The sequence below is a fragment of the Lepisosteus platostomus genome, chromosome 4, assembly GCF_059453375.1.
Source record: "Lepisosteus platostomus isolate fLepPlt1 chromosome 4, fLepPlt1.hap1, whole genome shotgun sequence".
Classification (NCBI taxonomy): domain Eukaryota; kingdom Metazoa; phylum Chordata; class Actinopteri; order Semionotiformes; family Lepisosteidae; genus Lepisosteus; species Lepisosteus platostomus.
The window spans coordinates 8830144-8855063 of record NC_142614.1 but is presented as its reverse complement, the minus strand read 5'-3'; the positions used below and the strand labels follow the sequence as shown (position 1 = coordinate 8855063).

At 50.4% G+C, this 24920-nt stretch overlaps 3 protein-coding genes and 1 pseudogene across 4 annotated transcripts; all 4 read left to right on the top strand.

The window, feature by feature from the left end:
* Window positions 1-8572: 8572 nt before the first annotated feature.
* Window positions 8573-10604, top strand: LOC148672459 (zona pellucida sperm-binding protein 3-like). The gene is made up of 8 exons (XM_088627266.1): window positions 8573-8935; window positions 9006-9124; window positions 9200-9303; window positions 9402-9579; window positions 9661-9778; window positions 9892-10021; window positions 10277-10402; window positions 10489-10604. Exons 1-8 carry the CDS (start codon window positions 8573-8575, stop codon window positions 10602-10604), a joined length of 1254 nt encoding a protein of 417 aa, XP_088483392.1.
* Window positions 10605-12490: 1886 nt separating this feature from the next.
* On the top strand, window positions 12491-14508 carry LOC148672458 (zona pellucida sperm-binding protein 4-like). The gene is made up of 9 exons (XM_088627265.1): window positions 12491-12792; window positions 12868-13055; window positions 13133-13230; window positions 13305-13432; window positions 13510-13699; window positions 13787-13934; window positions 14011-14086; window positions 14170-14292; window positions 14372-14508. Exons 1-9 carry the CDS (start codon window positions 12579-12581, stop codon window positions 14506-14508), a joined length of 1302 nt encoding a protein of 433 aa, XP_088483391.1. The 5' UTR covers window positions 12491-12578.
* A 2229-nt stretch (window positions 14509-16737) lies between these two features.
* Window positions 16738-18795, top strand: LOC148672457 (zona pellucida sperm-binding protein 3-like). The gene is made up of 8 exons (XM_088627264.1): window positions 16738-17126; window positions 17197-17315; window positions 17391-17494; window positions 17593-17770; window positions 17852-17969; window positions 18083-18212; window positions 18468-18593; window positions 18680-18795. Exons 1-8 carry the CDS (start codon window positions 16764-16766, stop codon window positions 18793-18795), a joined length of 1254 nt encoding a protein of 417 aa, XP_088483390.1. The 5' UTR covers window positions 16738-16763.
* A 1884-nt stretch (window positions 18796-20679) lies between these two features.
* LOC148672456 (zona pellucida sperm-binding protein 4-like) lies at window positions 20680-22699 on the top strand (annotated as a pseudogene). The gene is made up of 9 exons (XR_015935623.1): window positions 20680-20983; window positions 21059-21246; window positions 21324-21421; window positions 21496-21659; window positions 21704-21890; window positions 21978-22125; window positions 22202-22277; window positions 22361-22483; window positions 22563-22699. The product of XR_015935623.1 is annotated as a zona pellucida sperm-binding protein 4-like (transcript).
* The last annotated feature ends 2221 nt before the right edge of the window (window positions 22700-24920 follow it).

Here is a 24920-nt window from a genome sequence, read left to right as displayed (position 1 = left end):
TGTTTACACAGAAGACCGACACAGCTTTGCGTTCTGAATCTCTTTTTCTCGTGCTTCTATTTAATGTGGCACTATGCACTGGGATAGGGGAATGCTGTTCACAAGCCAATAGCTTGTGTCGTGAAAACGCTACAGGCGTGCCAAAATCGTTTTCGAACTTCAAGCTAACTTTACCCCGGTGTTTAACCGTAAGTATTCACTGTAAACAATGACCCGTCTATTCAATATCCTGTCCTCCTGCGTGTGAGCTGACAGAGTTCGGGTCCTCGTGAAAATCTTCACTCTGCGAACCTGAACGTCATCACGTGCGAAAGTCTCGGTGGCTTTAAAGAGAAGGAGCTCGCAAACAGCAGGCATCGTGGTTTTGCGAGTTGTTTTCATTTCAAGATGTGCTTTTCTAGTGGTCTTGCCTTTCGGCTGTTGACCTTGCTGTTCCTCGCAGTTGTGTGTGATGCTGCGCAATGGCGCGCCCGCGCTAACGTCCAATCCGGCATCAGGCGCAAGGGGGTCGCCTTTCTGGACTCGCCTCTGCTGCCACGGCAGCAGAAGCAGCAGGTTATCCGGGCTGTGTCGGCGCAGTGCGGGGAGAGTACGATCGTGGTGCAGGTCAAGACAGACCTGTTCGGCACCGGGCAGCTGATCAACGCTTCGGATCTCAGCCTGGGAGACTGTGCGGTCACCCGGCAGGACACCGCGGCGCAGCTCCTGATCTTCGAGGCTGAGCTGCAGGCGTGTCGCAGTGTGCTGAGTGTAAGTGGTTCTGCCGTTGGGCAGCTTCGGGTTCTCGGCAGTTGGGTGACTGGATCTGTGATCTGTCTAGACCGTGGACGAGCAACTGGTGTACAGCTTCTCTCTCAACTACACCCCGAAGCCGCTGGCCAACACCCCCATAGTGAGAACGAATGGCGCTGTTGTGGGTATCGAGTGTCACTACATGAGGTGAGTCCTGGAGGAGCAGCAGGGCTGCCTGCCTGGAGCTTGACTCCCTGCTGACGCCTGCCTCCTGTCTGCTAGGCTCCACAATGTGAGCAGCAATGCCCTGAAGCCCACCTGGGTCCCCTACACCTCCACCAAGTCTGCTGAGGATCTGCTGGACTTCTCCCTGAGCCTCATGAGTGGTAGGTCTCCCCTGAGATGAAGCACGGTGTGACTGTACAGCCAGTGCAGTTGGATCAATGGGATCTGTGCTTGAGATTGGGGTTCCCTTCTCATCCAGATGACTGGAGCTCCCAGAGGTCCTCCAATGTGTTCTACCTGGGGGACGTCCTGAACATCGAAGCCTCCGTCACCCAGGCCAACCACCAGCCTCTGCGGCTCTTTGTGGACAGCTGCGTGGCCACCTTGGTCCCTGACCAGACCTCCACCCCCAGCTACTCCTTCATTGAGAACAAAGGGTGGGTGTGACCTCGGGTGGCTTGAGCTAGTGAACACTGCCTGCCGTCTCTCCAGTTCTACACTGCCTTCTCTCCTTTCAGGTGCCTGACTGATGCCAAATCCACAGGCTCCAGCTCGCAGTTCATGCCAAGAACCCAGGACACCAAGCTGCAGATGAAGCTGGATGCCTTCAGGTTCTATCAGGATGCCAGGAGCTCAGTGAGTACTTGATCCTGATACCCATGAAAGCAGAAGGTTCTTAAAACAGCATGTCCATTACAAGCCCAAGATGGAGGCCTGGGTGTAGCTTGATCCACTCGTGCTCTTGGCAGATCTACATCACCTGCCACCTGAAGGTGACTCCTGCTTCCCAGAGTGTGGACTCCCTGAACAAGGACTGCTACACTGAGGGCAGCAGGTCAGTGAGGAGGCAGGGGGCTGCTGTGTCCAGCTGGTGCTCAGGTGAGGGAGCTGCTCTGACCCTGTGTCCCTGCTGTAGGTGGAGATCAGTGGATGGGAGTGACCAGGTCTGCAGCTGCTGTGACTCCAGCTGTGTGCCAAGTGTACGATCCAGGTATTGGGGTGGCAGGAGCAGGAGGGACCTGGCTTCTACAGGGGGTAAGGCACCCTTCCTCTGCCACTCATGGCATGGATCTCCTCAGGGTAGTGGGGGTCAAGAAGTGGTCTACAGCCAGGCTTGTCCTGCTCTTGTTGCAGCTCCTGAGTGGGAAGCTGATGCCACTGTTGGTCCCGTGTTTGTGCTGCAAGAGCAGGTTGCTGAGAGGCCAGTGGAGGCAGAAGGCCGCAGCTCCCAGCTAAGAGCAGAGGAGGACAAAGCCACAGGTACTGGCAGGAGGTGCTGTCATGTCAGCTGGCCCCTCTCTGTAGCAGTGCCCACTTGCTGAGGCTCCTCTGTGCTTTCTTTCCAGGCCTGCCTGTGGAGGCTGTGATCCTGGCTGGTGTGGTGACTGCTGTGGGGCTGGTCTGTGCTGCTCTGCTGGGGACAGTCCTGCACAGGAGAAAGCAACACAAACCCATGAACTGACTTGATGTGAATGAGGAATAAACTGGTTTGCAAAGTGTCTCTTGTACGGAGCTGCTTCTTTCCTAAGGGGAGTTGTGTGGGTTGGGTGTGAATGCAGTACTGTCTAGGATGCCTGCTTCTGCACACGGAGGGTGCTCAGCTGCTCAAGCAAGCAGTTGAGTAGAAAGTGTCAGTTCGGTATTGCTTCTCCCAGACTGTAGCATAGCAACTGAAATCAATAGTAAAAATACACTGGGAGTGACCGAGTCCAGCGTCTGCGTTCTTCCCGGGAAAAGCAGGGCTCTCTTCAGGAAACGGGAGCAGCCTGAGCTGTGACGTATCGGATCGTACAGGTTTTAAAACGGCGCCACAGGCAGGAGTTCTTTGATGTCGGCTGCCAGAACGAGAGCCCCTCCATGCCTTTAAGGCAATGGATGAATTGCTCAACTCTCGCATCTCCCAAGGTCCCCTATTCCGCGAAGAGGAGAAACGGGCACCGCCAATCCTTCGTTGGGAAAGCAGTATGTGAACTCGACGTAAAAGGCTTCAGCATATGTACCCAGCATCCTAAATCAAACGTGTTGTACTTGCGCTGTACGTTAGTTAGACACGAATCCTATTTTAAAGATGACCAGGTTTATAGGCTTTGAAAACAGCCAAGGAAAAGATTACAGTATCTAAACACGTGAATTATTAGTCCACCACACCATGGCCTTTTCCCTATTGCCGTAATTAACGGTGCCCTTTAATGAAGTTTGGTCTTTTCTTCGACGTGTTTGTTTAACGCGCAAAATGTCTGGTTTTTCTTGCTCAACATAACGGTCCAAAAGGGCCGCATCACCGGCTTTACGGCAAAGGCCGATTAGCAATACTGTGTTTAAAACAATCTGAAAGTACTGCTATTCTAAAGCGCCTCATAAAAGTGAATACAGACATTAATCGCAAACTAGACATGTGATGCTCCATGTGGACGGAATCGCTCAAACCAAAATGTGCTCCGTTCACTTGAAATTGATCATTTGAAGCTGCTGTCCACCACAATAGTTTTTGAGTAGAACATTCGTTTATATTTTTGTTAGCAAAAATATTCATTAACATATTGTAATTGATCAAACGTGAACGCTAACGTAGTGTATTAACGGCACATATTTATCAGCTAGACTTCTGCTCTTTTAGGGGGAAATTGCAAAACTTCGCTGGTTTCAGTGTTTAGGGAAAAACTGTAGAACACGAATGCCACTAGGCAGAAAAACGCAACTGTACAGAACAGCTCGTCTGTCTCGGTCACAATCTCCGTAACTCGCTCATTTGAACGTGCCAGCAAAATGTTTTTGGAGTGTAATGCATCTGCCTCTGCGTGCTTGTTTTTCCAAGACAATGCAAGAGACTCCTCGTTTGGATGACTGTAAGAGCAGCTGTATGCCCCTTTTATTATTTAAATCTGCACATGAATATCACTGCCAACGATGAAGCCAGTGTGTAGTACCTGTGGGTCAGTGTTATTATACCCAGCAATTCACAATGTACAAATAAATGCTTTTCTTGCAGCATGTTATGGTGTACGGAAACATGTTGACAGCATTGGTATTTCTATCAGTTAAAAACTGAAAACCGGATTTGTGGGGGCATATAGCCAGAAAGTGAACCAACCTAAAATATCCCAAACTGCACATCTCTGTTTATACCGCTCCTCTGTACCGTCAGTTCTTCTCTGAATCGGCTGATGGCACAGAGCGCTTAGAGACAGATGCAGCTCATTACTCAATAAGAGGTCAAACACATCGTGTTGAGATATTAGTCTAACCCTCGCGATAGCTCGTTCCAGTCGAACAGGACGCTCCGTGATTCATCAGCTGACTCGGGTGACGCTCTGAGTGTCCGAAGTCCTCGTGCGCGCGCTACAGCCCTCCAATCGCCGCCCTCAGCCAATCAGGGCGCAGCGCGTATTTCAGGAGCTGAGCGCCGCTTGTCTGCAGTTCCTCGGCGAGTTTCACGATGGAGAAGTCAATGAGCAGAGGGAGGATGGGGTTGTACATTGTGTTGCTTTTGCTATCGTTGGATTGTTCTTTAGCTCAGGTGCAGAAGTGCCTGGTTAATGACAGTGACAAGATGGCATGTGGTAACTTGACTATCAGTAAAAGTGACTGTGAAGCTAGTAATTGCTGCTTTGATCCGTCCGGCCAAAATCGCTGTTACTATGGGAATGAAGGTGGGTTTTTGGCTCTTGAGCGTCTTCTATGATGAGCTTAACAGGCTTGGTTTACCAGCTCTTGCTTTCCTCCAGTGACTGTCCAGTGCACCAGGGATGGCCAGTTTGTGGTGGTCGTGTCCAGGAATGCCACCAGCCCTCAGCTGAGCCTGGATTCAGTCAGCCTGCAGGGGGGCAGGAGTGCCCCCTGTGGCCCTGTTAGCACCACTGCTGGCTTTGCCATGTTCCAGTTCCCAGTCAGTGCCTGTGGCACCAGCATGAAGGTGAGGGGCTTGATCCTTCAGCTGAGGATGTTGTTCCTGTGGTGATTCCTGACCTTGTTCATGTGTCCTTCCTCCAGATTGAAGGTGGTGCTGTGGTGTATGAGAACATGATGTCCTCAACATTTGCTGTGATTGGGGGACCTGCTGGCTCCATCACAAGGGACAGTTTCTACAAGTGAGTGAGCAGCTGCTGCTTCCCAGAGTGCTCTGGTCTTGCTGGATCCCATGACTGCCTGCTTCTCTCTCCAGGCTGTTCTTCCAGTGCAGGTATGCAGACGATGACCTTGTTCCAGTGCGGGCTGTGGTCTACACGGTCTCCCCACCCCCTCCGGCAGTGTCTCCAGGACCTCTCCGTGTGGAGCTCAGGATTGCCAGAGGTAGCTGTCAGGCCTTGGGCTGTGTGAGCCGAGTGTGTGGGGCTTCTGCTGAGCCCCGCTGCTGCTCTTGTCCTCAGGAGAGCTGTATGACTCCTACTACAGTGACCTGGACTACCCTGTGACCAAGGTGCTGCGGGATCCTGTGTATGTGGAGGTCCACATCTTGAACAGGACTGACCCCAACATTGTCCTGACCCTGGGGGACTGCTGGGCCACTTCCACTCCCAGTCCTCTCAGCCAGCCCAGCTGGAGCCTTCTGGTTGCTGGGTAATCTGACCCCTGTGGCTCCGACTGGCTTGTCTCAGTAGTGTCCCCTTGTGGCAGGGCTCACCCTCCCTGTTGCTGTCCTTGCAGGTGTCCCTACGGAGGTGACAACTACCAGACCACCTTGATCCCTGTGGGTGGCTCCTCAGGGCTGCCGTACCCAACGCACTACCAGCGCTTCATGATTCAGATGTTCACTTTTGTGGATCCTGCCTCTCAGGTGCCTCTGATGGAGAAGGTAGGGAGCAGCTTGTGGGGAAGGAGGTGGTGGCTGGTCCTGGGCTGTGCAGTGACCCTTGCTGTGCTCTCTCCAGGTGTTCATCCACTGTAGTGCAGCAGTGTGCCAGCCGACTGCTACTGAGCGCTGTGTGCCCACCTGTGGCAGGAGGAGTGAGTTCTCTGGGGACAGGGCGGTTGTGTGCCAGTCAGCTGTGTGTATCCTTTCCTGATGCTGTTGTCCTGTCCTCTTGCAGGAAGAGCTGTTGCTCGAGTGGCAGAGGACTCCTCCAGAGAAACTGTGCTGGTGTCCAGTGGGGAAGTGATCCTGGTTGGATCTGAGCTTCCAGCTCTGGGTCAGCTGGATTCCCATCCTGAAGGTGAGGGAGGGGGATGGAGGCTGAGTGTCTGATCCTGTTCCCTGTGTCTGACCCCTCACTAAAGCTCTTCTCTCCACAGCACCCCGGTTCCTGAGCTATGGGCTGCTGGTAGTAGCTGCCTCCACTGTGCTTGTGGTCTGTTCTCTGGTGTTGGTGGCTGTGTGGAGATCTAGACCTCGCATCCAGAATACCAAGCCTAATCTGGAGTATGAATAAAGGCCTTGTTCTGAACTCCCTTGTGTACTGTTTTGTATGCTTCCCTCTTCTGTCGGCATTAAGTGCTGTAGTTCGGTGTCTATGTGAAGATGTCCCTGTAAGCCTCTTCAATGGCCGTGTTTTTCCATCTTTCATAGACAAGTACTTGCACTAGTTCTTGGCCACTGCTTTTTCTTGGAGTCTGTGGTCTTAATGATATTCCTTCGCCTGGCCTGGATTCTAATTGACTGCACTTTGGGGGGGAAAAATACCTATAGGGCTCATAACCAATTCCTCTTTCATCTCTCCAGCCCTCGTGCGCAAGTTGACAAACTTGCTCCCTCTCCCTTCTGAGTGAGTTCAGCCAATGCCCTCCTGTTCTCGTTCTTTAGAACAACACACCAGGACCCAGGCAGCCAAACATTTCTAGTTTGATTACAATTAGTTTTTCCTTCAGCTACCTGGCAAAGGAAAAATTAAACCATGATTTAACTTGGGGACTAGTGCTGTGCATGAACAAAATGATTGTGACTTTCACCCAGTTCTCTACAGCCCGCGTCCAATAAAAGTGGTGGAGATGAGCCAGTTCCTAGCAGAACTGAACATGCAAACTCCCCCTGAATGTACACTAGGCAGGAGTCCAACCCAATAGACACTCTTCAGATCAGTCCGGCTCTCTAAATCGATTTCAAATGACAATGTGTGTGTGTGTGTGTGCTATCGTGAAGACTTAAAGTAAAGCCATTCGTGTTTTCCACTGTAGAAGACTGACTCCAGAAGTCCCCACAACCAACATTTCAGCTGGGGGACAAAACACGTGTCGTCACTGCACACAGATCTGGAGAAGGAAATACTGTATCACTACGAGTTTGTCTTTTCACTAGAGGGACACATTAAAGCCACGAAATATCTCATTTTCGGCAAATTCATTGAAATCATTTGTGCAAACCTTTCCCACGTATCAACCGCCAAAAAGGAGAAACACTCCGACGAAAATAAACGAGGAAGTAGAGTTCGCTGATTTAGAAGGTTTTAGAAATACAATTTGTAATGAATAACAGTAGGCATATAATAATAAGACATTTAAGTAAGAAGTCAATAATGAGATCTTATGATGTACTGTATGTAAAGTGAGACGTTTTCGGACCAGGTCTTATCTTTTCTCACTAGTTCACCTCTGATCAGATCATTCTCAACAGCTGGTGGCCAGCAGGCAAAAGCTCTAACAGGAAATATTAGACGTACGTACCGCAAAATACAGCCAGTGTCCTAGTGTAACTGACCGGGGGAAAGTTAGAAAACGATTTTGGCACGCCTCCTAGGGTTACGAAAACACTTGCTTTGTGTATCAAGTACATTGTGAATGTTTTAACAGCCTTCATATTGTCGTTTTTAGCACTTTTTTGGACCACGCACGAATATTCTTTTGTCCATATCTTCGCAATGGAAGCACAGAACGCCTTCAAACCAAATGCATTTTAAAGACCACGACTTGTGGAAATGTCCACAGCCTCTACATCAAACTATCAGTGAGCTAATTATCTTTTTTTAAACCTCCGGTTTTTCATCGATGCGTAATTACGCACTAACTGGAACCCGGGGGGACCGCTGTGTACACACGTCCACAACGCGAGAAATACTGCTCAATACGGCTTCGTGCGAAAAACCCGTATATCACCATAGGAAGCAGAACAGCGCAGTCTCCAATTACCCAGACTGTAAGCACGGGAATAAAGTTTTGCTTGATTTCTGAAACCCTTTCTTTATGTCCTGTTTTCATTCAGGTAAGGGTCAACTATATTCACAATACTGACAGCAGAAAGATTCAAATATTCTTTACTCAGCAGCTTATTAAAAACAGCTCCCATGATTTCCAAACCGATTGTTTACACAGAAGACCGACACAGCTTTGCGTTCTGAATCTCTTTTTCTCGTGCTTCTATTTAATGTGGCACTATGCACTGGGATAGGGGAATGCTGTTCACAAGCCAATAGCTTGTGTCGTGAAAACGCTACAGGCGTGCCAAAATCGTTTTCGAACTTCAAGCTAACTTTACCCCGGTGTTTAACCGTAAGTATTCACTGTAAACAATGACCCGTCTATTCAATATCCTGTCCTCCTGCGTGTGAGCTGACAGAGTTCGGGTCCTCGTGAAAATCTTCACTCTGCGAACCTGAACGTCATCACGTGCGAAAGTCTCGGTGGCTTTAAAGAGAAGGAGCTCGCAAACAGCAGGCATCGTGGTTTTGCGAGTTGTTTTCATTTCAAGATGTGCTTTTCTAGTGGTCTTGCCTTTCGGCTGTTGACCTTGCTGTTCCTCGCAGTTGTGTGTGATGCTGCGCAATGGCGCGCCCGCGCTAACGTCCAATCCGGCATCAGGCGCAAGGGGGTCGCCTTTCTGGACTCGCCTCTGCTGCCGCGGCAGCAGAAGCAGCAGGTTATCCGGGCTGTGTCGGCGCAGTGCGGGGAGAGTACGATCGTGGTGCAGGTCAAGACAGACCTGTTCGGCACCGGGCAGCTGATCAACGCTTCGGATCTCAGCCTGGGAGACTGTGCGGTCACCCGGCAGGACACCGCGGCGCAGCTCCTGATCTTCGAGGCTGAGCTGCAGGCGTGTCGCAGTGTGCTGAGTGTAAGTGGTTCTGCCGTTGGGCAGCTTCGGGTTCTCGGCAGTTGGGTGACTGGATCTGTGATCTGTCTAGACCGTGGACGAGCAACTGGTGTACAGCTTCTCTCTCAACTACACCCCGAAGCCGCTGGCCAACACCCCCATAGTGAGAACGAATGGCGCTGTTGTGGGTATCGAGTGTCACTACATGAGGTGAGTCCTGGAGGAGCAGCAGGGCTGCCTGCCTGGAGCTTGACTCCCTGCTGACGCCTGCCTCCTGTCTGCTAGGCTCCACAATGTGAGCAGCAATGCCCTGAAGCCCACCTGGGTCCCCTACACCTCCACCAAGTCTGCTGAGGATCTGCTGGACTTCTCCCTGAGCCTCATGAGTGGTAGGTCTCCCCTGAGATGAAGCACGGTGTGACTGTACAGCCAGTGCAGTTGGATCAATGGGATCTGTGCTTGAGATTGGGGTTCCCTTCTCATCCAGATGACTGGAGCTCCCAGAGGTCCTCCAATGTGTTCTACCTGGGGGACGTCCTGAACATCGAAGCCTCCGTCACCCAGGCCAACCACCAGCCTCTGCGGCTCTTTGTGGACAGCTGCGTGGCCACCTTGGTCCCTGACCAGACCTCCACCCCCAGCTACTCCTTCATTGAGAACAAAGGGTGGGTGTGACCTCGGGTGGCTTGAGCTAGTGAACACTGCCTGCCGTCTCTCCAGTTCTACACTGCCTTCTCTCCTTTCAGGTGCCTGACTGATGCCAAATCCACAGGCTCCAGCTCGCAGTTCATGCCAAGAACCCAGGACACCAAGCTGCAGATGAAGCTGGATGCCTTCAGGTTCTATCAGGATGCCAGGAGCTCAGTGAGTACTTGATCCTGATACCCATGAAAGCAGAAGGTTCTTAAAACAGCATGTCCATTACAAGCCCAAGATGGAGGCCTGGGTGTAGCTTGATCCACTCGTGCTCTTGGCAGATCTACATCACCTGCCACCTGAAGGTGACTCCTGCTTCCCAGAGTGTGGACTCCCTGAACAAGGACTGCTACACTGAGGGCAGCAGGTCAGTGAGGAGGCAGGGGGCTGCTGTGTCCAGCTGGTGCTCAGGTGAGGGAGCTGCTCTGACCCTGTGTCCCTGCTGTAGGTGGAGATCAGTGGATGGGAGTGACCAGGTCTGCAGCTGCTGTGACTCCAGCTGTGTGCCAAGTGTACGATCCAGGTATTGGGGTGGCAGGAGCAGGAGGGACCTGGCTTCTACAGGGGGTAAGGCACCCTTCCTCTGCCACTCATGGCATGGATCTCCTCAGGGTAGTGGGGGTCAAGAAGTGGTCTACAGCCAGGCTTGTCCTGCTCTTGTTGCAGCTCCTGAGTGGGAAGCTGATGCCACTGTTGGTCCCGTGTTTGTGCTGCAAGAGCAGGTTGCTGAGAGGCCAGTGGAGGCAGAAGGCCGCAGCTCCCAGCTAAGAGCAGAGGAGGACAAAGCCACAGGTACTGGCAGGAGGTGCTGTCATGTCAGCTGGCCCCTCTCTGTAGCAGTGCCCACTTGCTGAGGCTCCTCTGTGCTTTCTTTCCAGGCCTGCCTGTGGAGGCTGTGATCCTGGCTGGTGTGGTGACTGCTGTGGGGCTGGTCTGTGCTGCTCTGCTGGGGACAGTCCTGCACAGGAGAAAGCAACACAAACCCATGAACTGACTTGATGTGAATGAGGAATAAACTGGTTTGCAAAGTGTCTCTTGTACGGAGCTGCTTCTTTCCTAAGGGGAGTTGTGTGGGTTGGGTGTGAATGCAGTACTGTCTAGGATGCCTGCTTCTGCACACGGAGGGTGCTCAGCTGCTCAAGCAAGCAGTTGAGTAGAAAGTGTCAGTTCGGTATTGCTTCTCCCAGACTGTAGCATAGCAACTGAAATCAATAGTAAAAATACACTGGGAGTGACCGAGTCCAGCGTCTGCGTTCTTCCCGGGAAAAGCAGGGCTCTCTTCAGGAAACGGGAGCAGCCTGAGCTGTGACGTATCGGATCGTACAGGTTTTAAAACGGCGCCACAGGCAGGAGTTCTTTGATGTCGGCTGCCAGAACGAGAGCCCCTCCATGCCTTTAAGGCAATGGATGAATTGCTCAACTCTCGCATCTCCCAAGGTCCCCTATTCCGCGAAGAGGAGAAACGGGCACCGCCAATCCTTCGTTGGGAAAGCAGTATGTGAACTCGACGTAAAAGGCTTCAGCATATGTACCCAGCATCCTAAATCAAACGTGTTGTACTTGCGCTGTACGTTAGTTAGACACGAATCCTATTTTAAAGATGACCAGGTTTATAGGCTTTGAAAACAGCCAAGGAAAAGATTACAGTATCTAAACACGTGAATTATTAGTCCACCACACCATGGCCTTTTCCCTATTGCCGTAATTAACGGTGCCCTTTAATGAAGTTTGGTCTTTTCTTCGACGTGTTTGTTTAACGCGCAAAATGTCTGGTTTTTCTTGCTCAACATAACGGTCCAAAAGGGCCGCATCACCGGCTTTACGGCAAAGGCCGATTAGCAATACTGTGTTTAAAACAATCTGAAAGTACTGCTATTCTAAAGCGCCTCATAAAAGTGAATACAGACATTAATCGCAAACTAGACATGTGATGCTCCATGTGGACGGAATCGCTCAAACCAAAATGTGCTCCGTTCACTTGAAATTGATCATTTGAAGCTGCTGTCCACCACAATAGTTTTTGAGTAGAACATTCGTTTATATTTTTGTTAGCAAAAATATTCATTAACATATTGTAATTGATCAAACGTGAACGCTAACGTAGTGTATTAACGGCACATATTTATCAGCTAGACTTCTGCTCTTTTAGGGGGAAATTGCAAAACTTCGCTGGTTTCAGTGTTTAGGGAAAAACTGTAGAACACGAATGCCACTAGGCAGAAAAACGCAACTGTACAGAACAGCTCGTCTGTCTCGGTCACAATCTCCGTAACTCGCTCATTTGAACGTGCCAGCAAAATGTTTTTGGAGTGTAATGCATCTGCCTCTGCGTGCTTGTTTTTCCAAGACAATGCAAGAGACTCCTCGTTTGGATGACTGTAAGAGCAGCTGTATGCCCCTTTTATTATTTAAATCTGCACATGAATATCACTGCCAACGATGAAGCCAGTGTGTAGTACCTGTGGGTCAGTGTTATTATACCCAGCAATTCACAATGTACAAATAAATGCTTTTCTTGCAGCATGTTATGGTGTACGGAAACATGTTGACAGCATTGGTATTTCTATCAGTTAAAAACTGAAAACCGGATTTGTGGGGGCATATAGCCAGAAAGTGAACCAACCTAAAATATCCCAAACTGCACATCTCTGTTTATACCGCTCCTCTGTACCGTCAGTTCTTCTCTGAATCGGCTGATGGCACAGAGCGCTTAGAGACAGATGCAGCTCATTACTCAATAAGAGGTCAAACACATCGTGTTGAGATATTAGTCTAACCCTCGCGATAGCTCGTTCCAGTCGAACAGGACGCTCCGTGATTCATCAGCTGACTCGGGTGACGCTCTGAGTGTCCGAAGTCCTCGTGCGCGCGCTACAGCCCTCCAATCGCCGCCCTCAGCCAATCAGGGCGCAGCGCGTATTTCAGGAGCTGAGCGCCGCTTGTCTGCAGTTCCTCGGCGAGTTTCACGATGGAGAAGTCAATGAGCAGAGGGAGGATGGGGTTGTACATTGTGTTGCTTTTGCTATCGTTGGATTGTTCTTTAGCTCAGGTGCAGAAGTGCCTGGTTAATGACAGTGACAAGATGGCATGTGGTAACTTGACTATCAGTAAAAGTGACTGTGAAGCTAGTAATTGCTGCTTTGATCCGTCCGGCCAAAATCGCTGTTACTATGGGAATGAAGGTGGGTTTTTGGCTCTTGAGCGTCTTCTATGATGAGCTTAACAGGCTTGGTTTACCAGCTCTTGCTTTCCTCCAGTGACTGTCCAGTGCACCAGGGATGGCCAGTTTGTGGTGGTCGTGTCCAGGAATGCCACCAGCCCTCAGCTGAGCCTGGATTCAGTCAGCCTGCAGGGGGGCAGGAGTGCCCCCTGTGGCCCTGTTAGCACCACTGCTGGCTTTGCCATGTTCCAGTTCCCAGTCAGTGCCTGTGGCACCAGCATGAAGGTGAGGGGCTTGATCCTTCAGCTGAGGATGTTGTTCCTGTGGTGATTCCTGACCTTGTTCATGTGTCCTTCCTCCAGATTGAAGGTGGTGCTGTGGTGTATGAGAACATGATGTCCTCAACATTTGCTGTGATTGGGGGACCTGCTGGCTCCATCACAAGGGACAGTTTCTACAAGTGAGTGAGCAGCTGCTGCTTCCCAGAGTGCTCTGGTCTTGCTGGATCCCATGACTGCCTGCTTCTCTCTCCAGGCTGTTCTTCCAGTGCAGGTATGCAGACGATGACCTTGTTCCAGTGCGGGCTGTGGTCTACACGGTCTCCCCACCCCCTCCGGCAGTGTCTCCAGGACCTCTCCGTGTGGAGCTCAGGATTGCCAGAGGTAGCTGTCAGGCCTTGGGCTGTGTGAGCCGAGTGTGTGGGGCTTCTGCTGAACCCCGCTGCTGCTCTTGTCCTCAGGAGAGCTGTATGACTCCTACTACAGTGACCTGGACTACCCTGTGACCAAGGTGCTGCGGGATCCTGTGTATGTGGAGGTCCACATCTTGAACAGGACTGACCCCAACATTGTCCTGACCCTGGGGGACTGCTGGGCCACTTCCACTCCCAGTCCTCTCAGCCAGCCCAGCTGGAGCCTTCTGGTTGCTGGGTAATCTGACCCCTGTGGCTCCGACTGGCTTGTCTCAGTAGTGTCCCCTTGTGGCAGGGCTCACCCTCCCTGTTGCTGTCCTTGCAGGTGTCCCTACGGAGGTGACAACTACCAGACCACCTTGATCCCTGTGGGTGGCTCCTCAGGGCTGCCGTACCCAACGCACTACCAGCGCTTCATGATTCAGATGTTCACTTTTGTGGATCCTGCCTCTCAGGTGCCTCTGATGGAGAAGGTAGGGAGCAGCTTGTGGGGAAGGAGGTGGTGGCTGGTCCTGGGCTGTGCAGTGACCCTTGCTGTGCTCTCTCCAGGTGTTCATCCACTGTAGTGCAGCAGTGTGCCAGCCGACTGCTACTGAGCGCTGTGTGCCCACCTGTGGCAGGAGGAGTGAGTTCTCTGGGGACAGGGCGGTTGTGTGCCAGTCAGCTGTGTGTATCCTTTCCTGATGCTGTTGTCCTGTCCTCTTGCAGGAAGAGCTGTTGCTCGAGTGGCAGAGGACTCCTCCAGAGAAACTGTGCTGGTGTCCAGTGGGGAAGTGATCCTGGTTGGATCTGAGCTTCCAGCTCTGGGTCAGCTGGATTCCCATCCTGAAGGTGAGGGAGGGGGATGGAGGCTGAGTGTCTGATCCTGTTCCCTGTGTCTGACCCCTCACTAAAGCTCTTCTCTCCACAGCACCCCGGTTCCTGAGCTATGGGCTGCTGGTAGTAGCTGCCTCCACTGTGCTTGTGGTCTGTTCTCTGGTGTTGGTGGCTGTGTGGAGATCTAGACCTCGCATCCAGAATACCAAGCCTAATCTGGAGTATGAATAAAGGCCTTGTTCTGAACTCCCTTGTGTACTGTTTTGTATGCTTCCCTCTTCTGTCGGCATTAAGTGCTGTAGTTCGGTGTCTATGTGAAGATGTCCCTGTAAGCCTCTTCAATGGCCGTGTTTTTCCATCTTTCATAGACAAGTACTTGCACTAGTTCTTGGCCACTGCTTTTTCTTGGAGTCTGTGGTCTTAATGATATTCCTTCGCCTGGCCTGGATTCTAATTGACTGCACTTTGGGGGGGAAAAATACCTATAGGGCTCATAACCAATTCCTCTTTCATCTCTCCAGCCCTCGTGCGCAAGTTGACAAACTTGCTCCCTCTCCCTTCTGAGTGAGTTCAGCCAATGCCCTCCTGTTCTCGTTCTTTAGAACAACACACCAGGACCCAGGCAGCCAAACATTTCTAGTTTGATTACAATTAGTTTTTCCTTCAGCTACCTGGCAAAGGAAAAATTAAACCATGATTTAACTTGGGGACTAGTGCTGTGCATGAACAAAATGATTGTGACTTTCACCCAGTTCTCTACAGCCCGCGTCCAATAAAAGTGGTGGAGATGAGCCAGTTCCTAGCAGAACTGAACATGCAAACTCCCCCTGAATGTACACTAGGCAGGAGTCCAACCCAATAGACACTCTTCAGATCAGTCCGGCTCTCTAAATCGATTTCAAATGACAATGTGTGTGTGTGTGTGTGTGTGTGCTATCGTGAAGACTTAAAGTAAAGCCATTCGTGTTTTCCACTGTAGAAGACTGACTCCAGTAGTCCCCACAACCAACATTTCAGCTGGGGGACAAAACACGTGTCGTCACTGCACACAGATCTGGAGAAGGAAATACTGTATCACTACGAGTTTGTCTTTTCACTAGAGGGACACATTAAAGCCACGAAATATCTCATTTTCGGCAAATTCATTGAAATCATTTGTGCAAACCTTTCCCACGTATCAACCGCCAAAAAGGAGAAACACTCCGACGAAAATAAACGAGGAAGTAGAGTTCGCTGATTTAGAAGGTTTTAGAAATACAATTTGTAATGAATAACAGTAGGCATATAATAATAAGACATTTAAGTAAGAAGTCAATAATGAGATCTTATGATGTACTGTATGTAAAGTGAGACGTTTTCGGACCAGGTCTTATCTTTTCTCACTAGTTCACCTCTGATCAGATCATTCTCAACAGCTGGTGGCCAGCAGGCAAAAGCTCTAACAGGAAATATTAGACGTACGTACCGCAAAATACAGCCAGTGTCCTAGTGTAACTGACCGGGGGAAAGTTAGAAAACGATTTTGGCACGCCTCCTAGGGTTACGAAAACACTTGCTTTGTGTATCAAGTACATTGTGAATGTTTTAACAGCCTTCATATTGTCGTTTTTAGCACTTTTTTGGACCACGCACGAATATTCTTTTGTCCATATCTTCGCAATGGAAGCACAGAACGCCTTCAAACCAAATGCATTTTAAAGACCACGACTTGTGGAAATGTCCACAGCCTCTACATCAAACTATCAGTGAGCTAATTATCTTTTTTTAAACCTCCGGTTTTTCATCGATGCGTAATTACGCACTAACTGGAACCCGGGGGGACCGCTGTGTACACACGTCCACAACGCGAGAAATACTGCTCAATACGGCTTCGTGCGAAAAACCCGTATATCACCATAGGAAGCAGAACAGCGCAGTCTCCAATTACCCAGACTGTAAGCACGGGAATAAAGTTTTGCTTGATTTCTGAAACCCTTTCTTTATGTCCTGTTTTCATTCAGGTAAGGGTCAACTATATTCACAATACTGACAGCAGAAAGATTCAAATATTCTTTACTCAGCAGCTTATTAAAAACAGCTCCCATGATTTCCAAACCGATTGTTTACACAGAAGACCGACACAGCTTTGCGTTCTGAATCTCTTTTTCTCGTGCTTCTATTTAATGTGGCACTATGCACTGGGATAGGGGAATGCTGTTCACAAGCCAATAGCTTGTGTCGTGAAAACGCTACAGGCGTGCCAAAATCGTTTTCGAACTTCAAGCTAACTTTACCCCGGTGTTTAACCGTAAGTATTCACTGTAAACAATGACCCGTCTATTCAATATCCTGTCCTCCTGCGTGTGAGCTGACAGAGTTCGGGTCCTCGTGAAAATCTTCACTCTGCGAACCTGAACGTCATCACGTGCGAAAGTCTCGGTGGCTTTAAAGAGAAGGAGCTCGCAAACAGCAGGCATCGTGGTTTTGCGAGTTGTTTTCATTTCAAGATGTGCTTTTCTAGTGGTCTTGCCTTTCGGCTGTTGACCTTGCTGTTCCTCGCAGTTGTGTGTGATGCTGCGCAATGGCGCGCCCGCGCTAACGTCCAATCCGGCATCAGGCGCAAGGGGGTCGCCTTTCTGAACTCGCCTCTGCTGCCGCGGCAGCAGAAGCAGCAGGTTATCCGGGCTGTGTCGGCGCAGTGCGGGGAGAGTACGATCGTGGTGCAGGTCAAGACAGACCTGTTCGGCACCGGGCAGCTGATCAACGCTTCGGATCTCAGCCTGGGAGACTGTGCGGTCACCCGGCAGGACACCGCGGCGCAGCTCCTGATCTTCGAGGCTGAGCTGCAGGCGTGTCGCAGTGTGCTGAGTGTAAGTGGTTCTGCCGTTGGGCAGCTTCGGGTTCTCGGCAGTTGGGTGACTGGATCTGTGATCTGTCTAGACCGTGGACGAGCAACTGGTGTACAGCTTCTCTCTCAACTACACCCCGAAGCCGCTGGCCAACACCCCCATAGTGAGAACGAATGGCGCTGTTGTGGGTATCGAGTGTCACTACATGAGGTGAGTCCTGGAGGAGCAGCAGGGCTGCCTGCCTGGAGCTTGACTCCCTGCTGACGCCTGCCTCCTGTCTGCTAGGCTCCACAATGTGAGCAGCAATGCCCTGAAGCCCACCTGGGTCCCCTACACCTCCACCAAGTCTGCTGAGGATCTGCTGGACTTCTCCCTGAGCCTCATGAGTGGTAGGTCTCCCCTGAGATGAAGCACGGTGTGACTGTACAGCCAGTGCAGTTGGATCAATGGGATCTGTGCTTGAGATTGGGGTTCCCTTCTCATCCAGATGACTGGAGCTCCCAGAGGTCCTCCAATGTGTTCTACCTGGGGGACGTCCTGAACATCGAAGCCTCCGTCACCCAGGCCAACCACCAGCCTCTGCGGCTCTTTGTGGACAGCTGCGTGGCCACCTTGGTCCCTGACCAGACCTCCACCCCCAGCTACTCCTTCATTGAGAACAAAGGGTGGGTGTGACCTCGGGTGGCTTGAGCTAGTGAACACTGCCTGCCGTCTCTCCAGTTCTACACTGCCTTCTCTCCTTTCAGGTGCCTGACTGATGCCAAATCCACAGGCTCCAGCTCGCAGTTCATGCCAAGAACCCAGGACACCAAGCTGCAGATGAAGCTGGATGCCTTCAGGTTCTATCAGGATGCCAGGAGCTCAGTGAGTACTTGATCCTGATACCCATGAAAGCAGAAGGTTCTTAAAACAGCATGTCCATTACAAGCCCAAGATGGAGGCCTGGGTGTAGCTTGATCCACTCGTGCTCTTGGCAGATCTACATCACCTGCCACCTGAAGGTGACTCCTGCTTCCCAGAGTGTGGACTCCCTGAACAAGGACTGCTACACTGAGGGCAGCAGGTCAGTGAGGAGGCAGGGGGCTGCTGTGTCCAGCTGGTGCTCAGGTGAGGGAGCTGCTCTGACCCTGTGTCCCTGCTGTAGGTGGAGATCAGTGGATGGGAGTGACCAGGTCTGCAGCTGCTGTGACTCCAGCTGTGTGCCAAGTGTACGATCCAGGTATTGGGGTGGCAGGAGCAGGAGGGACCTGGCTTCTACAGGGGGTAAGGCACCCTTCCTCTGCCACTCATGGCATGGATCTCCTCAGGGTAGTGGGGGTCAAGAAGTGGTCTACAGCCAGGCTTGTCCTGCTCTTGTTGCAGCTCCTGAGTGGGAAGCTGATGCCACTGTTGGTCCCGTGTTTGTGCTGCAAGAGCAGGTTGCTGAGAGGCCAGTGGAGGCAGAAGGCCGCAGCTCCCAGCTAAGAGCAGAGGAGGACAAAGCCACAGGTACTGGCAGGAGGTGCTGTCATGTCAGCTGGCCCCTCTCTGTAGCAGTGCCCACTTGCTGAGGCTCCTCTGTGCTTTCTTTCCAGGCCTGCCTGTGGAGGCTGTGATCCTGGCTGGTGTGGTGACTGCTGTGGGGCTGGTCTGTGCTGCTCTGCTGGGGACAGTCCTGCACAGGAGAAAGCAACACAAACCCATGAACTGACTTGATGTGAATGAGGAATAAACTGGTTTGCAAAGTGTCTCTTGTACGGAGCTGCTTCTTTCCTAAGGGGAGTTGTGTGGGTTGGGTGTGAATGCAGTACTGTCTAGGATGCCTGCTTCTGCACACGGAGGGTGCTCAGCTGCTCAAGCAAGCAGTTGAGTAGAAAGTGTCAGTTCGGTATTGCTTCTCCCAGACTGTAGCATAGCAACTGAAATCAATAGTAAAAATACACTGGGAGTGACCGAGTCCAGCGTCTGCGTTCTTCCCGGGAAAAGCAGGGCTCTCTTCAGGAAACGGGAGCAGCCTGAGCTGTGACGTATCGGATCGTACAGGTTTTAAAACGGCGCCACAGGCAGGAGTTCTTTGATGTCGGCTGCCAGAACGAGAGCCCCTCCATGCCTTTAAGGCAATGGATGAATTGCTCAACTCTCGCATCTCCCAAGGTCCCCTATTCCGCGAAGAGGAGAAACGGGCACCGCCAATCCTTCGTTGGGAAAGCAGTATGTGAACTCGACGTAAAAGGCTTCAGCATATGTACCCAGCATCCTAAATCAAACGTGTTGTACTTGCGCTGTACGTTAGTTAGACACGAATCCTATTTTAAAGATGACCAGGTTTATAGGCTTTGAAAACAGCCAAGGAAAAGATTACAGTATCTAAACACGTGAATTATTAGTCCACCACACCATGGCCTTTTCCCTATTGCCGTAATTAACGGTGCCCTTTAATGAAGTTTGGTCTTTTCTTCGACGTGTTTGTTTAACGCGCAAAATGTCTGGTTTTTCTTGCTCAACATAACGGTCCAAAAGGGCCGCATCACCGGCTTTACGGCAAAGGCCGATTAGCAATACTGTGTTTAAAACAATCTGAAAGTACTGCTATTCTAAAGCGCCTCATAAAAGTGAATACAGACATTAATCGCAAACTAGACATGTGATGCTCCATGTGGACGGAATCGCTCAAACCAAAATGTGCTCCGTTCACTTGAAATTGATCATTTGAAGCTGCTGTCCACCACAATAGTTTTTGAGTAGAACATTCGTTTATATTTTTGTTAGCAAAAATATTCATTAACATATTGTAATTGATCAAACGTGAACGCTAACGTAGTGTATTAACGGCACATATTTATCAGCTAGACTTCTGCTCTTTTAGGGGGAAATTGCAAAACTTCGCTGGTTTCAGTGTTTAGGGAAAAACTGTAGAACACGAATGCCACTAGGCAGAAAAACGCAACTGTACAGAACAGCTCGTCTGTCTCGGTCACAATCTCCGTAACTCGCTCATTTGAACGTGCCAGCAAAATGTTTTTGGAGTGTAATGCATCTGCCTCTGCGTGCTTGTTTTTCCAAGACAATGCAAGAGACTCCTCGTTTGGATGACTGTAAGAGCAGCTGTATGCCCCTTTTATTATTTAAATCTGCACATGAATATCACTGCCAACGATGAAGCCAGTGTGTAGTACCTGTGGGTCAGTGTTATTATACCCAGCAATTCACAATGTACAAATAAATGCTTTTCTTGCAGCATGTTATGGTGTACGGAAACATGTTGACAGCATTGGTATTTCTATCAGTTAAAAACTGAAAACCGGATTTGTGGGGGCATATAGCCAGAAAGTGAACCAACCTAAAATATCCCAAACTGCACATCTCTGTTTATACCGCTCCTCTGTACCGTCAGTTCTTCTCTGAATCGGCTGATGGCACAGAGCGCTTAGAGACAGATGCAGCTCATTACTCAATAAGAGGTCAAACACATCGTGTTGAGATATTAGTCTAACCCTCGCGATAGCTCGTTCCAGTCGAACAGGACGCTCCGTGATTCATCAGCTGACTCGGGTGACGCTCTGAGTGTCCGAAGTCCTCGTGCGCGCGCTACAGCCCTCCAATCGCCGCCCTCAGCCAATCAGGGCGCAGCGCGTATTTCAGGAGCTGAGCGCCGCTTGTCTGCAGTTCCTCGGCGAGTTTCACGATGGAGAAGTCAATGAGCAGAGGGAGGATGGGGTTGTACATTGTGTTGCTTTTGCTATCGTTGGATTGTTCTTTAGCTCAGGTGCAGAAGTGCCTGGTTAATGACAGTGACAAGATGGCATGTGGTAACTTGACTATCAGTAAAAGTGACTGTGAAGCTAGTAATTGCTGCTTTGATCCGTCCGGCCAAAATCGCTGTTACTATGGGAATGAAGGTGGGTTTTTGGCTCTTGAGCGTCTTCTATGATGAGCTTAACAGGCTTGGTTTACCAGCTCTTGCTTTCCTCCAGTGACTGTCCAGTGCACCAGGGATGGCCAGTTTGTGGTGGTCGTGTCCAGGAATGCCACCAGCCCTCAGCTGAGCCTGGATTCAGTCAGCCTGCAGGGGGGCAGGAGTGCCCCCTGTGGCCCTGTTAGCACCACTGCTGGCTTTGCCATGTTCCAGTTCCCAGTCAGTGCCTGTGGCACCAGCATGAAGGTGAGGGGCTTGATCCTTCAGCTGAGGATGTTGTTCCTGTGGTGATTCCTGACCTTGTTCATGTGTCCTTCCTCCAGATTGAAGGTGGTGCTGTGGTGTATGAGAACATGATGTCCTCAACATTTGCTGTGATTGGGGGACCTGCTGGCTCCATCACAAGGGACAGTTTCTACAAGTGAGTGAGCAGCTGCTGCTTCCCAGAGTGCTCTGGTCTTGCTGGATCCCATGACTGCCTGCTTCTCTCTCCAGGCTGTTCTTCCAGTGCAGGTATGCAGACGATGACCTTGTTCCAGTGCGGGCTGTGGTCTACACGGTCTCCCCACCCCCTCCGGCAGTGTCTCCAGGACCTCTCCGTGTGGAGCTCAGGATTGCCAGAGGTAGCTGTCAGGCCTTGGGCTGTGTGAGCCGAGTGTGTGGGGCTTCTGCTGAGCCCCGCTGCTGCTCTTGTCCTCAGGAGAGCTGTATGACTCCTACTACAGTGACCTGGACTACCCTGTGACCAAGGTGCTGCGGGATCCTGTGTATGTGGAGGTCCACATCTTGAACAGGACTGACCCCAACATTGTCCTGACCCTGGGGGACTGCTGGGCCACTTCCACTCCCAGTCCTCTCAGCCAGCCCAGCTGGAGCCTTCTGGTTGCTGGGTAATCTGACCCCTGTGGCTCCGACTGGCTTGTCTCAGTAGTGTCCCCTTGTGGCAGGGCTCACCCTCCCTGTTGCTGTCCTTGCAGGTGTCCCTACGGAGGTGACAACTACCAGACCACCTTGATCCCTGTGGGCGGCTCCTCAGGGCTGCCGTACCCAACGCACTACCAGCGCTTCATGATTCAGATGTTCACTTTTGTGGATCCTGCCTCTCAGGTGCCTCTGATGGAGAAGGTAGGGAGCAGCTTGTGGGGAAGGAGGTGGTGGCTGGTCCTGGGCTGTGCAGTGACCCTTGCTGTGCTCTCTCCAGGTGTTCATCCACTGTAGTGCAGCAGTGTGCCAGCCGACTGCTACTGAGCGCTGTGTGCCCACCTGTGGCAGGAGGAGTGAGTTCTCTGGGGACAGGGCGGTTGTGTGCCAGTCAGCTGTGTGTATCCTTTCCTGATGCTGTTGTCCTGTCCTCTTGCAGGAAGAGCTGTTGCTCGAGTGGCAGAGGACTCCTCCAGAGAAACTGTGCTGGTGTCCAGTGGGGAAGTGATCCTGGTTGGATCTGAGCTTCCAGCTCTGGGTCAGCTGGATTCCCATCCTGAAGGTGAGGGAGGGGGATGGAGGCTGAGTGTCTGATCCTGTTCCCTGTGTCTGACCCCTCACTAAAGCTCTTCTCTCCACAGCACCCCGGTTCCTGAGCTATGGGCTGCTGGTAGTAGCTGCCTCCACTGTGCTTGTGGTCTGTTCTCTGGTGTTGGTGGCTGTGTGGAGATCTAGACCTCGCATCCAGAATACCAAGCCTAATCTGGAGTATGAATAAAGGCCTTGTTCTGAACTCCCTTGTGTACTGTTTTGTATGCTTCCCTCTTCTGTCGGCATTTAGTGCTGTAGTTCGGTGTCTATGTGAAGATGTCCCTGTAAGCCTCTTCAATGGCCGTGTTTTTCCATCTTTCATAGACAAGTACTTGCACTAGTTCTTGGCCACTGCTTTTTCTTGGAGTCTGTGGTCTTAATGATATTCCTTCGCCTGGCCTGGATTCCAATTGACTGCACTTTGGGGGGGAAAAATACCTATAGGGCTCATAACCAATTCCTCTTTCATCTCTCCAGCCCTCGTGCGCAAGTTGACAAACTTGCTCCCTCTCCCTTCTGAGTGAGTTCAGCCAATGCCCTCCTGTTCTCGTTCTTTAGAACAACACACCAGGACCCAGGCAGCCAAACATTTCTAGTTTGATTACAATTAGTTTTTCCTTCAGCTACCTGGCAAAGGAAAAATTAAACCATGATTTAACTTGGGGACTAGTGCTGTGCATGAACAAAATGATTGTGACTTTCACCCAGTTCTCTACAGCCCGCGTCCAATAAAAGTGGTGGAGATGAGCCAGTTCCTAGCAGAACTGAACATGCAAACTCCCCCTGAATGTACACTAGGCAGGAGTCCAACCCAATAGACACTCTTCAGATCAGTCCGGCTCTCTAAATCGATTTCAAATGACAATGTGTGTGTGTGTGTGTGTGTGTGCTATCGTGAAGACTTAAAGTAAAGCCATTCGTGTTTTCCACTGTAGAAGACTGACTCCAGTAGTCCCCACAACCAACATTTCAGCTGGGGGACAAAACACGTGTCGTCACTGCACACAGATCTGGAGAAGGAAATACTGTATCACTACGAGTTTGTCTTTTCACTAGAGGGACACATTAAAGCCACGAAATATCTCATTTTCGGCAAATTCATTGAAATCATTTGTGCAAACCTTTCCCACGTATCAACCGCCAAAAAGGAGAAACACTCCGACGAAAATAAACGAGGAAGTAGAGTTCGCTGATTTAGAAGGTTTTAGAAATACAATTTGTAATGAATAACAGTAGGCATATAATAAGACATTTAAGTAAGAAGTCAATAATGAGATCTTATGATGTACTGTATGTAAAGTGAGACGTTTTCGGACCAGGTCTTATCTTTTCTCACTAGTTCACCTCTGATCAGATCATTCTCAACAGCTGGTGGCCAGCAGGCAAAAGCTCTAACAGGAAATATTAGACGTACGTACCGCAAAATACAGCCAGTGTCCTAGTGTAACTGACCGGGGGAAAGTTAGAAAACGATTTTGGCACGCCTCCTAGGGTTACGAAAACACTTGCTTTGTGTATCAAGTACATTGTGAATGTTTTAACAGCCTTCATATTGTCGTTTTTAGCACTTTTTTGGACCACGCACGAATATTCTTTTGTCCATATCTTCGCAATGGAAGCACAGAACGCCTTCAAACCAAATGCATTTTAAAGACCACGACTTGTGGAAATGTCCACAGCCTCTACATCAAACTATCAGTGAGCTAATTATCTTTTTTTAAACCTCCGGTTTTTCATCGATGCGTAATTACGCACTAACTGGAACCCGGGGGGACCGCTGTGTACACACGTCCACAACGCGAGAAATACTGCTCAATACGGCTTCGTGCGAAAAACCCGTATATCACCATAGGAAGCAGAACAGCGCAGTCTCCAATTACCCAGACTGTAAGCACGGGAATAAAGTTTTGCTTGATTTCTGAAACCCTTTCTTTATGTCCTGTTTTCATTCAGGTAAGGGTCAACTATATTCACAATACTGACAGCAGAAAGATTCAAATATTCTTTACTCAGCAGCTTATTAAAAACAGCTCCCATGATTTCCAAACCGATTGTTTACACAGAAGACCGACACAGCTTTGCGTTCTGAATCTCTTTTTCTCGTGCTTCTATTTAATGTGGCACTATGCACTGGGATAGGGGAATGCTGTTCACAAGCCAATAGCTTGTGTCGTGAAAACGCTACAGGCGTGCCAAAATCGTTTTCGAACTTCAAGCTAACTTTACCCCGGTGTTTAACCGTAAGTATTCACTGTAAACAATGACCCGTCTATTCAATATCCTGTCCTCCTGCGTGTGAGCTGACAGAGTTCGGGTCCTCGTGAAAATCTTCACTCTGCGAACCTGAACGTCATCACGTGCGAAAGTCTCGGTGGCTTTAAAGAGAAGGAGCTCGCAAACAGCAGGCA